Source organism: Diadema setosum, chromosome 20, assembly GCF_964275005.1.
Source record: "Diadema setosum chromosome 20, eeDiaSeto1, whole genome shotgun sequence".
Taxonomy (NCBI): domain Eukaryota; kingdom Metazoa; phylum Echinodermata; class Echinoidea; order Diadematoida; family Diadematidae; genus Diadema; species Diadema setosum.
In genome coordinates, this window is record NC_092704.1 from 29966118 (window position 1) to 29982074 (window position 15957).

The 15957-nt window shown below is 42.0% G+C and overlaps 1 protein-coding gene across 1 annotated transcript in view; it reads right to left on the reverse strand.

Moving 5' to 3' along the window:
- Positions 1-15957, reverse strand: part of LOC140243719 (partitioning defective 3 homolog) — a 122041-nt gene that overhangs the window by 17761 nt on the left and 88323 nt on the right. Inside the window, 5 exon segments of the mRNA XM_072323383.1 lie at positions 10226-10554; positions 11404-11529; positions 13941-14074; positions 15148-15275; positions 15278-15305. Coding sequence (XP_072179484.1) covers positions 10226-10554; positions 11404-11529; positions 13941-14074; positions 15148-15275; positions 15278-15305 — 745 coding nt within the window.

Sequence of the window (15957 nt, forward strand, 5' to 3'; positions counted from 1 at the left end):
CATCATGATCTACAATAATGGCTTACCCTGTAAATATGTCACGCTTGATTAATGGTCATGTCGTTACAACAGCTTTTGAAATCTGATATCCTTTTGTTCTGCAGCAAACCAAAATAGACTGCTGGAATCCAAATAAAAACACACAAACAAATACATACACTACAAAATGAATATACATCAGTAACCACACGAGGAGGTTTCTTTTACAAATGCTGCACTCATGTTTGGTCAACTTACGAGATAGAAAGAAAGCACTGCCTCCAGTACCCCCTGGGGTGAATGCATAAAAGTGACAGAATTCTGCTACTGATGATACTAAACTTAATTTTCCAGGACCTCTCTTAAGCAAGAGAGTATTGTTAAGATTCTAAAGACTGTCTAATAGTCCAATTCCTGTCTTGCTATCCTGGCACTACACCTCAATATCCTCATGTGCAACAAATGATTTCTTGCTTCATCTATAGGACAGTAGATGTGCTCCATTCGAGGTTTAATTCAGACACTTGTGTCAAACAGAAGGGTTACTTCATGTGAAAGTCATCATCATCATTGCAACCATCACTATAGCATCATCCAAACATAATCATAACCATCATCATCTCCACCACCACCACTACCATCATCATCATCATCATCATCATCATCATCATCATCACCAACACTGTTGTTATTGTCATTTCAATACATCATCCCCACATCAACATCAGTGTCATGACCTTCACTAACATCATCATCATTCTCAACATCATTTTCATCATTTCCAGTTCCACATCACAACCACAGCCACCATCATCATTCCCATCAAAAAACATCATCGTCCCCATCAAAAAACATCATCATCACCATCATCATTTATCCCATATCACAATCATCATCCTATCATTACCACAATCATCATCATCATCATCATCATCATCATCATCATCATCATCATCACAATCATCATCATCCAAATCAAAACTGTCAACATCATTATCATCATCCCCACATCAAAATCACCATCATCATTATCATTGTTACCATCACAAATCCTTTTAAATCTCATTCAGTCTCCCCTATGACAAAGTTCTACAATCTTTTCATGAAAATCTACATGAAGACAAATTCTAAGAATTCAAGAAGTCAAAATATAAGGGTATGTACTTCATTTCTGCGTCACTGCCTCTGTTTTTTCCGTTTATCGCTCTCTCTCTCTCTCTCTCTCTCTCTCTCTCTCTCTCTATTTATTGTATTCGCTCTCTTTCTCTATTTGTTGAATTCATTTTATGTTCAGCTCATCATAATCACTTGTGTCATAAAACCCTATCAAAAGCTATGCTCCAGCAAACCTGCACGAATCACCCAAAAGTCAACCACCTCATTTCGCTACCCCACCAAAATACGACACAACTCAATTTCTCGAGCGGCGAACTGCACGCGTTCGAAATCTACGCCACATATTTTCACAACCCACATGAGTACAAACTCCCACAGTCACACACGCACACACAAGCACACACACACACACACACACACACATACACTCACACCACTGACATGACAATCCTCCTGGATACCAATTCCTGTCACATACATTTAGAACAGGTCTACATCACAAACAACCCATGCCCACTGGGACATCCATTTCTCTGCTCTTGTTTATTTTTCTTCTTCTTTTTTATTTTCTCACAATATGATATGATACGCCATTGTCGAGGGCCCATGAAAACCAGAGACAGGCCTATCACATCACGAGTGGTCACGAGGGTCATTTACTATTAACTCAAGGACATCACCCCAAGTGATAAATTGTGGGCGTCTGTGAGTAAGCTGTCAAGGCCATAGGAATGCATGTGCGCCAGTGTGGAGTTTTTATGATCCTGAAATATCATTCTCTCTTTTTTGATGCGCAGCCATGGTCCTTCCGCAATAACGCTTTCTTTTTTCTTTTCTTTTTTTCAATGACTGCATTATGTAGTAAAAGTTGATCAAACTCGCTACCTATATATGGCACTTTTGAATATTTCATATTGTTTATTTATCACTGTATCATCACTAATATTTAATTGACTAAATATTGGCTTTAAAGCATCCACACAGATACAAACAAAACAATTTGAATTTATATATATGTCAGGCCCTGAAGATATCAATCACATGTTCATTAAGCCCGTTATCATTTTATCATGAGTACTTTGCAAGAGGGTGTTCATGTGACATAACCTTCAAATGTAGTAATATACTGTATTACGTCATATACTTATCAAGTCGAATTTTTTGCGAATTAGGACTTCGTGACAATTTCGTGAGTGGTTAAATTCGCGGTCGTGGAGTGCAGTACAACATGGAGAATTATATGCGTGCATGTCACATTCATGTCAGGATTAGAGTCAACATTTTTGTGTGTCTTTAGTTTTGCAAAATCATGTGCCACCTGACTCGCGAAATTCGCGAGAATATAAACCTTGCGCAACATTCGGTGTATACAGTACACACACACATTTACATAGGGTCTACAGTTTGTATAGTTAAACCTGTCTACAGCTACCACCCAAGGGAGACGAAAAAATGTTCGTTATAGACAGGTGGCTGCTATTGACAGGTGGCCATTAAGGAAGGTGTGACTGTGTAATGGTTTGTTTTATCATGAAAGTGTTCAAAGATTTTTCTTTTCTTTCAGAAAGCCCTTGAACTCCCAACACTCTCTGTTCAAAAATCAATTCATCATATTCACATGCCTGCTCCACTGAAACTTGCTGTGACTAAGATGGTCTCATGTGCAATTGCACAATCGCCATCAAAATAGTCTTCATGTGGGACTGTTGTACTATTCAACCAAAGTAGCTCAATCTTACACCATGGCCAAGAAGGGATGGAGGCCAGAAAATGAGTCCCTGTAAAATGGCAAACTATATCCAAGTGCAAGGTGTGATGCGCCTTGAACAAGGCTAATACCAATAAAGAGGTCCGCAGCAAGTTATCGCTCTCAGATCAAGACATGGCTTCCCAATCGTGGTCTTTTTGCAACGTTGTTGTGATGGTTTGGGTGCGATCTGCCAGGAATGGAGCGGAACATTTGATTGTCATGATGTGGTGATTGGGTTGAGTCGTGACAAATTGGGACCTTGTCCGGGAAAATGAACAGACAAGCCGTTTTCTTTCGCATGTTCCATGCGGATCGTGGTGAGGACTCTCACGTCTGGTTGTACACGTGTGCTGTAAGTACGTAGTGTATAGCGTCGATGGTGTATAGGCTCATGTCGTATCGGGCCTATGTACCTGCTTGCATGTAGGTTCTGTTAGGCCTCATGCGTTGTGGTGAGGATTCTCACGTTTGGCTGTACACGTTTGTTTTTAGTATGCAGACAAGTGTATAGCGTCGATGACAGGCTTATGTATTGGGCCTGCATTGTTTGCATGTTGGTTTTGACAGGCCACATGCGTTTTGGTGAAGATTTTCACGTTTGGTTGTGCACATTATTGTGTATAACATTTTTATGCTGCGTAGGCTTTGGCAGTCATTGACTGTGTTTGTAGTTTTTAGGCTACATTTTGTGTGAAGGCCTAGTGCAGATTTTGGTGAGGATTCTCAAGTTTGGTTGTGCACGTTGTGTATAACATTTATGCTGCGTAGGCTTTGGCGGTCATTGACTGTGTTTGTAGTTTTCAGACTACATTTTGTGTGAAGGCCTAGTGCAGATTTTGGTGAGGATTCTCACGTTTGGAACGTTTGTCGTTTTTGCATGAAGGTCTTGTGTAGACCGATTCAGTTGTGTGCGTATATAGTGCATAGCGTGGGTATTGCGCATTGGGCTCGCACGTGTTTTGTAGTCGCAGACGGTCGGTCTAGCGCGTCGTGTGTAGGGCTAGTGCAGTTTGTGAGTGTGCGTATGCTGGATGTGTATGTGTGGGGGCTTGCGTACACATTGGCTACGGGTCACGCCGAATTTTCTGGAAGATTAGCCTCGGTTAAAGGCTTTGATATATTTTCCATGGTTTGCACAATCGTGCTATGTGGTCGTTTGTAGTGAGTGTGTATACTCATTTTATGACCTTAGATCACATGCTAATGTGATGTCGTGGTGTTCTGATTGTATGCCTGATTCGAAGGCTTAGGGATTTTGATGTTTTCTGCTTATCGTAGAAAATTTTTGCCTTTTCTGCGCGTGTGACTGGGTTCATGCGTACATGTGTACTCATATGCAGTGCATTTCTTTTGTTAAGGCTTTGTAGTTTTGTGAGGATTTGTGACTTCTTGCAAGTTTTGATTTTGATATTCCCACAATGGCTGATGTCGTGCAGAGCTTTGTTGATGAACCCACTCAGGAAGGTTTTAATAACCTGAGGAAGGCAGAACTGGTGGAAGTTGCTCGAATTTTAGAAATCCCGATCAAAACATCGGATCGAAAAGCAGAGATCAAGGACACAATTTCGGAGTTTTTTACCAATACTGGTATTTGGCCTGCCTCTTTGTCAGAGGATGAAGCAGGGACAGATGATGGTGAAATTATCACACCTTTGGTAACCCCTGCAGAAAGTGAATTGAAGAAAATTGAGATCCAGCTTCGGATGAAGCAGCTGGAAGTCGAGGCAAAGAAAATAGAACTCGAAATCAAGTCAATCGATGCAAAATCGAATGAACCTTCTTCCAGCAGTTCAGCAAAGTCATCAAAATTTGATGCATTAAGGCAATCTCAGTTGGTGCCGAAATTTCGTGAAGACCGGGTAGAAGAGTTTTTCCAGCACTTTGAAAAAGTGGCTGTGAGTTTAGAATGGCCCAAGGAAGTGTGGCCGACATTGATACAGAGCTCGCTGGTAGGGAAGGCCCAAGAGGTCTATGCGTCTCTCACTATCCAAGAGTGTTCTGACTATGAGAATTTGAAGAGTTCCGTGTTAAGGGCGTACGAGTTGGTGCCGGAAGCCCACAGGCAACTGTTTCGGAATTATAGGAGAAGGGATGATCAGACATTCGTTGATTTTGTGCAACACAAGCAGACCCATTTTGAACACTGGTTAAGGTCGTCTGGTGTTGATGATTTCCACAAACTGAAAGAGTTGGTGTTGTTAGAGGAGGTGAAGAGGTGTGTTCAGCCAGATCAGCGGCAGTACCTGGAGGAAAGGGAAGTGAATGGTGCCAGGAGAGCTGCTGTCCTCCTTGATGAGTATGTGCTTACCCACAAGGGTACTTTCAAACTTTCTTCAAGCAAGAAAGGAGGCCAGGGTGTGCCAAGAAGAGGAGCTGTTGCTCCAAGCATTCCCAAGCCCGATCTTGATCAAAAGCCGAACAAGGCTTGCTTCTATTGCAAGAAGGACGGACATGTGATGTCAGCTTGCTGGAAGTTGAAGAAGAAGCGAGAAAAAGAGGGGATTAGCAACCCCAAAGCATTGCCAGATGCTTTTGCTATCACTCGCACAGAGCATCTGCCATCGTTTGAACGGGTGGCAGAGAATTACAAACCTTTCATATCTTCAGGGTATGTTAGTTTGACGCCTGATAGTGAGCAGGTTCAGGTTCACATTTTGAGGGATACAGGAGCATCACAGAGTCTCCTGTGTGCAAATACATTGCCATTTTCGGTTGAATCTTCTGTGGATTCAGAAGTGTTTGTGAGGGGAGTTGAAGACAGTGAGAGTGATGATGTGGAAATTCCGCAGTTGATGTTGAAGAATTCTGAGGTGTTAGCAAATCTATCTGACACATTATCTCATCTTCCAGGAGTAGAGAGAGCTCAGGTGATGGATGTAGTCCATGAGTATGAACACCTCTTCAGTGATGTACCAGGTCGTACTAGTGTGGTGGTGCATGATGTTGATGTGGGGGATTCCTCCCCTGTCAAGCAACATCCATATCGTGTGAATCCATTGAAAATGGATGTTCTGAGGAAGGAAGTTCAATATATGCTTGAACATGACCTTATTGAGCCCAGTAAGAGTGGATGGAGTTCTCCCTGTGTGTTGGTTCCAAAGCAGGATGGTTCTTTGCGTTTCTGTACGGATTACAGGTTGCTCAATTCGAAAACAAAGTCAGACTCGTACCCTTTGCCCCGCATCGATGATTGTATTGATCGCGTAGGGAATGCCAAATACGTCAGTAAGTTTGACCTTTTGAAGGGGTACTGGCAGGTTCCCCTCAGTGAAAGAGCGAAAGAACTGTCTGCATTCGTGACTCCTGACGGATTCTTCCAATACAAAGTGATGCCGTTCGGGATGAAGAACGCGCCCGCTACATTCCAGAGACTCATCAACACCGTCACGTCTGGCTTGGTGGGATGCGAGGCGTATCTCGACGACATCATAGTGTACAGCCATACATGGGAGGACCACCTTCTGAGAGTCAGAGCACTGTTTGACCGCTTGACCAGTGCCAACCTTACGGTGAACTTGAGGAAATGTGAGTTCGCCCGAGCAAAAGTCGTGTTCCTGGGTCACATTGTGGGACATGGTTCCGTCAAGCCTGTTGAAGCAAAGGTGGAGACGATCCTGAACTTTCCCCGCCCACAGAGTAAGCGAGAGCTGAGACGATTTCTGGGCATGACTGGCTATTATCGGAAGTTCTGCCATAATTTCGCTGATGCTGCAACACCGCTCACCAACATGTTGCGGAAAGATTCGCAGTTCGAGTGGTCAGATGACTGTCAAGTTGCTTTCAACCGGCTGAAGGCAATGCTAGCGAGTTCTCCGGTTCTTGCAGCGCCGAACTTCGACAAGCAGTTCATTCTTATGGTGGACGCGAGTGACACAGGAGGAGGAGGAGCCCTGATGCAGAAGGACGACAACGGAGTTGACCATCCCGTCGCGTACATGTCCAGAAAATTCAACAAACATCAGCGACGGTACTCCACTGTCGAGAAGGAGACGTTAGCGCTCGTCATGGCTCTTCGTCATTTTGACGTGTACCTGAACACTACAAAGTATCCAGTGCTGGTGTACACAGACCACAATCCGCTTGTGTTCCTGTCGCGAATGAGGAACAAAAATGGACACCTAACCAGATGGGCGCTAGTGCTACAGGAGTACAACCTCGTGATACAGCACGTACGTGGAAAAGACAATGTCATTGCAGACGCTTTGTCCCGTGGATAAGATAGAAGTACGCATATTTCCACGGATAGGACAAAAGGACACAGATGTGCTTATTATCCATAGATAATAAGACTGGTAATGACTTGGAAACATGAACAATACGAGACAAAAGAAATGTGTTTCCATGCATTTGTAAGAAAATTATATTTCTCATGTTGAAGAAAGAGTGTTATTGATTGCTTTGAAATGATGACACAAACATTGTGTACACTGCTTTAATTTATTCTTTTTGTTCTTGTCTGCAGGGAAAAAGACAGCATGTTTTCCAAATGGTCATGATTTTTGCACCAAAACAGGGCAAAATCATTTCAAGTGATATAGCATGAGTTTTGCTATGTTTTATGCTTTATATGGTGAAGAAAGGGGTTTTCAGTAATACAGCATATTTTGATACAGGGTATAATGTAGACATTGTATTAATTGGAACTGCAAATTAAGTTGCATTGCTGTTTGCAAAAAGCACACACAAGCACACAAAAGCTGTTGTTGCATTTTTTTTCAAATGCTTAATCTGCAAGAGTTGGAATTTGTGGCATCACAGAATTGACCAATTATACACATTTTCCATAGTATAGATATCGACTGAGTGAAATTATGACACTATGATATTCATAATGTTGTGAATGTGTAAGGTTCATGAGACCATACAGGTGTACAGACATAACCAGGTTATATTCATGTGATATCTTGTTTCAGAAACAGAGAGAGTATAACAGGTGTTCATAATTGCATTGTTTTGCTATACGCTAGTCACTGTACATGCATTTATTGTCTTGAGGAACAAAGCTTTACAGTATTTGAACAGAAGTGTCAAGAAATTAGAAATGTAGAGATGTTTGTCAGACCAAACAGTTGAGCTGAACGCGTTGTTATGTCAGTTTTCATCAAAGGTCAGATTGCTACAAGCTCACCATGTAAAAATGGTTACTAAGTATAGTGAATGGAAGATTACTTCTGTTATTGGTGACATAATACAACAACAAAACCGTATAAAGTTCAGTATTCAACCTGCATGATTGTCAGTGTATGCAGGTTAATCAGTGATATGTGTAGCGGTTTTTCTCAAGCATATGCACATCAAGCTAAGAGAGAAGTTTGATATGTCCATACTTATGGTATATTGTTTCATGATACAATTACAGTGTATTTTGTTCTGAACCAGCAGCATTTCTTAGATTTCGACTAGGTGTTGAAATGTTTGGCCATTTGATACTCATAAGCATTTCAGGAAAGCTAAAGAGAATACATGTTTCATGATTTATGACCAAGCAGAAAAAAAAAAAGAAGAAAAGAAAACAAGGAATGTTGTGGTTGTAAAGTTTTGCGCGTATACGCACATGCTTGTTCCGAGCAGGTAGTGGATCTATATTTAGACTTAGCCTACGCTCAAGAAAGGTTTTGATAAGGCTCATTAAGTCTGAGCTTGTTTATGTGAAGAATCCACTTTAGTGTATGAACACACAACTGTGCATTTTTATGTATCGTGTTTCGGAACATGTTTGTAACGACTGTTTGCAGTTTGACTGGAAAGTTCTTCCATAACTTCCCGTCTTAAGGGGGGAGATGTGATGCGCCTTGAACAAGGCTAATACCAATAAAGAGGTCCGCAGCAAGTTATCGCTCTCAGATCAAGACATGGCTTCCCAATCGTGGTCTTTTTGCAACGTTGTTGTGATGGTTTGGGTGCGATCTGCCAGGAATGGAGCGGAACATTTGATTGTCATGATGTGGTGATTGGGTTGAGTCGTGACAAAGGGGACGGAGAGGGTTTATTTCCCCCTCATTTTTTTCACTTTCTTGTGTTACGCATTTCTACTCTATTTCAACTCTGCGGAGCCATCAGGATCGATGACTACTAGAAATCGAGACTGAACGAGGAAGTTAACCTCCACTCCACACCAGGATGCACTTATTTCAAAGACAAATGGGTGTTACTATTGATACAACCATGATATTTGCGCATTATCGGATGAAAAGCTGAGATTTATGAATGGTATCACTGATCATCCTATGGTGTGTGTTTATTTTTTTGTCTGCCTTATCGCCAATGTGTACTCGAGGTGCAGACACATGACTATTATTTACCTGTCGCGCATCAGTGCTCATGGATACGAGGATTGTGTAACCTTGGGTCATAAATAACTGCTCTCTGCTTTGTTGAGTCCTGTCGTAATTGTTATTGTTTAGTGGGAAATCCGTTCATTCACAAACAAATAACCATCTATTCACAAAATGAAAAATATGTGGAGTGAAAATGGCACAAGATTGTTTGCAATGTCATCTCTCCCTCCGATCATTGTCAACATCTGCAGCTTGAAGACGCCCTCGCTTGTCTTCCACTGTGCAACCTAGAACTATCTGTTGGACCCCAGACTTTCATGAAATGTGGCAATAGGGCATTCTGACTGCTTGCACAAATGCTTTGGAATAATGCCTCTTCCTCGTGAGATCTTTTACAAAATCACCTCAACATTCTTGCTTACTTTAAAAATAAAAAAAAATCTCAGTAATTCATTCCATCAAAGCACTTTAATAGAAACTTCTGTATTTGCTGCTAACAAACTTTTGAGTCATCATTATCATTACATATTATCAAAATCATAAGGGAGGAAATAAATTGAGTGTATGCCGTGATGTGAGATGTTGCATCCTTGTTCTATGAGTTGGCACACTGTAAGCTACCCAACAGAAACACGATCACATGTTGCTACCATCACAACAAAGATTGCAATTCTATGGTACCCCTGTAAACCTACTGTCAAAGTGGACATTTTTGCAGGAGTTATGTTTTTTCATGCTCAGACAGGTGAAATGAATTCCACGGGTTTTTGATTTCATGGAATCAAAGAGATAATGTAAACACTGTATACTTGTAAGGGTGTTTTTGTTTTTGTTTTTTTTAATTTCGAGAGTCAGGTACTATTTGCGAATATAAAAATATATCATGTGAAAATATTACCTCTGACTCCAACAAAAATGTGACAAGCATGCCTTATCTTTCCGCTCAGTACTGTACTCCACGATTGTTAATCTAAACAGTCCAGAAGTTGACTTGAAGTCCCGATTTGCGAAAAAATTGGACTCGCCGAGTATCTGGATTACAAATAAAATATTCCTGCAATTTTATTTTTGTGCTAGTTTAAAGAAAAGTTGAATGTCTCACCTTTCATCAGCTGGATATAGAGCTTCCTGCCTATTCTCCGGGCACTGGTTGGCGCGATGAGTTTCTTGCTGGGCGTCTTGTCTCCCGACGTGGCCGGCGGGGAAGAGAGCGACGTCGTCGGCGAGCGGACCGGAATGGCGGGAGGGACCTTCCCGCTCGGCGACTTGCCGGGAATGGTGATCTCCAGGTGGCCGTTCTCGCGGGGCGACGTCGCCGTCGTGGCAGCCGAGGTTGGGAGGATCGCGTCGGAGGAGAGGGCGTGCCGCTCCCGCTGCACCGTCAGCTTTACGGTGGGGTTACGCATGGCTTCTCTCAGCATCTCTTGTGCTCTGCGAACAAAGCCATACCAAAGAGAGTTTATACACATTACCTACAGAGAATAATGATTTCAGCAGTACGTGCAATCTGCGCAGACAAACAGTCAATATTTTTAACCACAGGCCCTACGCTGCTTGTTTTCACATCTGTTTTGCTTCACGTTTGTTTTTACACACTGGATTTGGTCAATATTGAACATTCAGCTGATGCGACAAAGGTAGGCAAAGGCCAGCTGAAAATTGTGTGTTATAAATATTGACATGGCGCACACTTTGGGGTATCACATTACTACATTTGTTCCTTCCAGCTGCACATTTGCCACTTGTAAGAGGATTGAAAAATATTTACAAAAGTCTGGAACACATTAGCTTGCATCATTACCTTCCACTCAACTCTAGAAAATGGCATGAACACAAACCAATATCTGTCTTGTAACCACTCCATTAAAAAAAAAAGAACACCCCCCCCCCCAAAAAAAAAAACAACCAACACCAACAACAACCCTCTGATGCATTCCTACTTGGGCAAGCATTTTCCAGGCCTAAGGACAGAGCATGTACACTAGGTACATAATATACATGCACATAAAGTCAGGGTGGTTCCAAGTGGCAACCTGTGAGGTTTACAATGTATATTGCATGCATCTCAGTAGCCAAAGATGATTCCCAAATCAGGACATTTTCACTTTTCCTTGTTAGGCCATGAAGAGACACTTCGGTTGTCAGGGAGCCTCCTACAGAATCAGGTAGACACCACAACTTCATTCATATCCAGAGGACTTCACAAAAAGCACCACACTCGGGGTATAAAAACAACCTTTTTCGGGGGGGGGGGGGGGGGGGGTAAAAGGGGTTCCTCACCTGTTGAATGTGTGGAGGGAGATGTCGGAACCGTTGATCTGGATGATGTAGTCACCGGGCCTCAGACGTCCATCCCTGGCGGCTCTTCCACCGGCCTCGATCTGGTGAACTACAATTCCAAAGGCACTGGCAGAAAATAAAAAGGGGGGGGGGGGGGATTGCGATAGAGAAAGTTTATTATACACAGTGTTATGCATAAAATTTTTGCAGGGTTCAGTAATGGTGATCAAATTGCTCTTGTGGGTATTTGTTGCTGTGCCTATGTCTGTGTCTGTCTACATCTGTGTGTGTCTGTGTCTGTGTATATGTCTGGATGTATATCTGTGTCCTTGAGCTCATGAACTTGCCTTCAGCTAAGGATGCCGGTACATGCCACAAAGACACGTCCGTCAACAGTGGAGCAGTGCGAAAGCCAGGCACCTTCCAAGCTATGAGTCTCATATACCTACATTGTATGTATATTTTCCACAAAGGTTACACTTGATTTGGGTGAATGTATGTTGAGTCTACACACACACACCAGCTGACTGTTTCATTACTCCATTGTTCTTTGTGCACAGGGCCTAAATTCTCACTTGTAATTTCTAGCATTAAGTTGCAGACAGCATTGGAACAAAATAGGCCTACGACTTTGAGGCATTCAACAAGCACATGCAAGAAACAACGGGCATTGGAACAAAATAGGCCTACGACTTTGGGGCATTCAACAACAAGCACATGCAAGAAACGACGGGACGTCCAATCATACGAACAGTGAATGTGTGATTTTGTATGTTTGCATGTATGTCTGTCTGTCTGTGTCTGCACACCAGCATTGCAAGTGATGTCATCCTGTCACAGTGGAAAGCAATGTGCTTTGGCAGTGACAGACAGGTGGGTATCATACTTTCAATCAGCTCCATGATGTATTTTGGTGGGACTAAAGTGGGACATGGAGGGCTCACTTCCAGACAACCTTGTGAGGTCAGCTGCTTCATCAGGAGACAAACTATCATGCTAGCCTTATTCAACTCTTTTTGAAAGCATTATCACTTACATATGACTTCCCCTTGCATCAATGGCAACTTCTGTGAAAATAAGTTATTAATAGCTACCCCTGCTCTTGTGTTATTGATAGTGACCTCTGCTCTTGTGTTGAACTTTCAAACTGTTACTTTCAGCTGCATCTACGTGCAACTCCAGCTCAAGTACAAAACTGTAGGCCTTACTTCTTGTACACAAGTAGCTATCAATCATCTACTCTGCAAATTCTAATGTACTCTACGCTCAAAGTCACTACCACTATCACATCTAATCGTGGCACACAGGTTCTGCATTAGTTCGAAAACAACTGCCCATAAGGAGAACACACTGTATAAAATTCTATTAAAAAGAAACATTACAACCAATACCTCTTGTGACCAATAGCTTCAAAGCACATGAAGTATTAAAGGGGATGGTTAGTAACTGACCAGTGGGAATGCTGGGGGATGATTGTTCCAACCCTTGTGGGATTCATTTTAGAGTACATTATATATCTATTGTTGTACGAAAATTATTTGCTTCAGAACGGTCTCATATTCAAGTAATGTGCAGTTTAATGCCCCGTCACTGTACAGGCATGCTAACCTGGAAACATTAAACTACACATTACTTGAATACAGATGTATGAGACCATTCTGAAGCAAATAATTTTCACACAACAATAGATATATAATGTACTCTTAAATGAATCCCACAAGGATTGGAACAATCATCCCCCAGCATTCCCACTGATTCCCACTGATCAGTTACTAGCCATCCCCTTTAACTACTTTTTTGTTCTAATATCAATGTGTATAATGACAATAAATGCTAATATGACAAGAGCACTTCTAAGAATTTTGCCTCATGCTTCTGAAGCCAACTTTTCCCTTTCATGCTATAGTTCTCCTGCTGGATATCGGTAGCCAAGAATTTGTGTGATGTTTGCTTGAAAAAGGCTAACCACTCCAGGCCATAGCATTTGGACAGGTGTACTTGATGGCTTACTTCATTTCTCACATGTCGAGCTCAGACAGTTTGACCCCTGTTTTGTCTCCCCCCCCCCCCCCCCACACCTTTCACTTCAATTCTTGCTCTTTTTTTAAAGTCTCTCTCAAACCCAAACAGGTAGCAAACTTCCTTTAGCCTTACACATCAGAAGAAAAAAAGGCAGCATGCCTGTTGTATTATTTGACAATGACAGTTGTGTGAGCATGTCTGCACAACTCTGATCACCATTGAGGAGGGGGAGATAAAGGAATAATAGATTCCTAACTGTGCAAATTACTCAAGCTTTTATTTTGGTTTGCCCTACATTGCTTCAGGAAAAAGGGAAAGTTTGTCCCATCACGTCATAAGAAGATACAGGAAAAAAATTCATATTTTTCGGTAGTTACAAGCCAACGTACCAAGTGAGGTGTCACAGGAAGCTTGAACTCTATTTGATGATGACTACTGTACTTTAAAATGTTCAGAAAGAAATGGCATTTTGCCCACTTTGCCATTTTAAAAAACTCAGTTGGATGCCCTCTCACCTCCCGTCGCCATGTTCGATCTTGCTGATGATGTGGACCCCGAGCGGAGTGCCGTCGTTGGTCAGCACGATGTTGTCGATGTCCGCATCCATCTCGCCCTCAGTCACGACGTCGGGTCCTCGCTCTGTGTTGACCTGTTTCAGACAAGACGTACGGGGAAAGGAGAGGTCACGTAGACCCGAGCACAGTGCCGGGAGTGGGCAAAGGAGTAGGTCTTTTTCAGGACTGCATTCGTCCAAGAAAGAATCTATGCGTTGCACCGCACACCAGCATATCCAGAACCATTAGCGTCCCTTCGGAGAATATCACCTTACAACACGGCTGCAGTGATGAATCATATTTTCCAGAAGAGGGTGCCTCCATCAACACTGGTAATGTATACATCCCCTGCCGGGCAATATTGTGCATCTAGTAGGTAAGACTGAAATTGTCGAAATCAAAGGAGCACATCCGCAGAAGTTTACACAAAAATTAGGCCATCTTAAATGTTTCTAACCGAGTTGGTCTTTATGTTCTGGTCCAAGCTCCTTGTAACGTGTATTGCAAGAGAATGCACAGATTTAAGAAATCAGAAAGAACTCTGCTAGAAACATCTGACATTGTTACTCAAGTGTGACTCTCAATTAGGAAAACTGGAATACAACGTAAGTTGTTGGTTTTTTTTTAATTCAATAGTCTGAAAGAGTGTCTGCTCTCTGAGGGATGGGACAGGACAAGGATTGTACGAGTGAGAACATAATATCTCTTGTAATTCGTTGCTTCTTTTTTGTTAAGCAGAAGCACAGAGAAAATATAGTGCTTGAAAGAAAAACTGTGAAGTCAGTGACATTATGTGCAAATTTCAAAAAGTGTTATAAGCAAACAACACTGTATTATCAGGTCTGCCAACATTCCAACATCCAAATCAGGGAGATTCCACACAGCAATCCTGTTACATGCATTTTTAACAGGCGAAAATAATTCCCAAATTAGGGAGATTTTAATATTCTCTTATTTAGACATGAACAGATTTTGACATTTCAGGGATTTGGCAGCTCTGTATTATACAAAGATGTATTACCCGTCTCAATCTAACACCATAGAGAGAGTGTTTTTCAGGGCTGACTTCTCTTCATTAGCCCCCCCCCCCCCCCCCCCCCCCCCCCCCCCCCCATTCATTCTTCCATAGTCCTATACAGTCATTTATTAGTGTTTATATCACACTCACATTGTTTTCAGCTTTCTGCTGAGCGTCCGTCCACTTGTTCATGCTCGGATGGGCGCTGGACAGCGACTGGCGCGCGGAGTCACGGCCAAACCGGGAGAAGGCACTGTTAAGCTCATCACGACTGCCCTGCGTGACCGCGGTTTATCGGATGAATTGGTCTAGAAGAGTGGATGAGGACGTTGGGTAGTAGAACAGACAGATGAAAATACAGGGAAAGAGACAAAATGAAACAAAAATACAGAAAAAACATAGAGTGGGAGAGATGTCATTAGGAAACAGCCATAAGTAGATGATTGCATATGAAAGATGTCATATAACAACCTACATTTTCTCCTCCCTTTCCATTCACTTTTCACAATTCCTCTTGTATTTTACATGAACAGAAATCCTTACAGTGTATATGTGACCGACCATGCACCACAAAAGGAACAAAAAGTCGTACGCAGTGAATTTATGTGAGGACTGAAAATAGGTGAAATGGGTCAACCTAGCCAATCTTGAGTTTTTCATATTTTTTGAAAGAGCAAGTCTTCTTCTACATTACGTTAAAGTTTGGGATCATTAAAATAACAACAACAGGAAACTGTGTTTTTTAGCAGTTTTTCTCAAACACTTTATAGTAGAACAGTGTGATGCAAAATAGAGTCCACTTTTCATTTCTTAAAAAATCTGTACACACTCTTCATTTTCAACTCTAATAACTTTTGAAGGGATAATGCTACTGCTTTGAAAGTTGTCATTAATCATGGACAAGATGTGTTAATAAAGCATGCCTAATTTACGCTTAATTTGACAATCCCTTCATTGTTA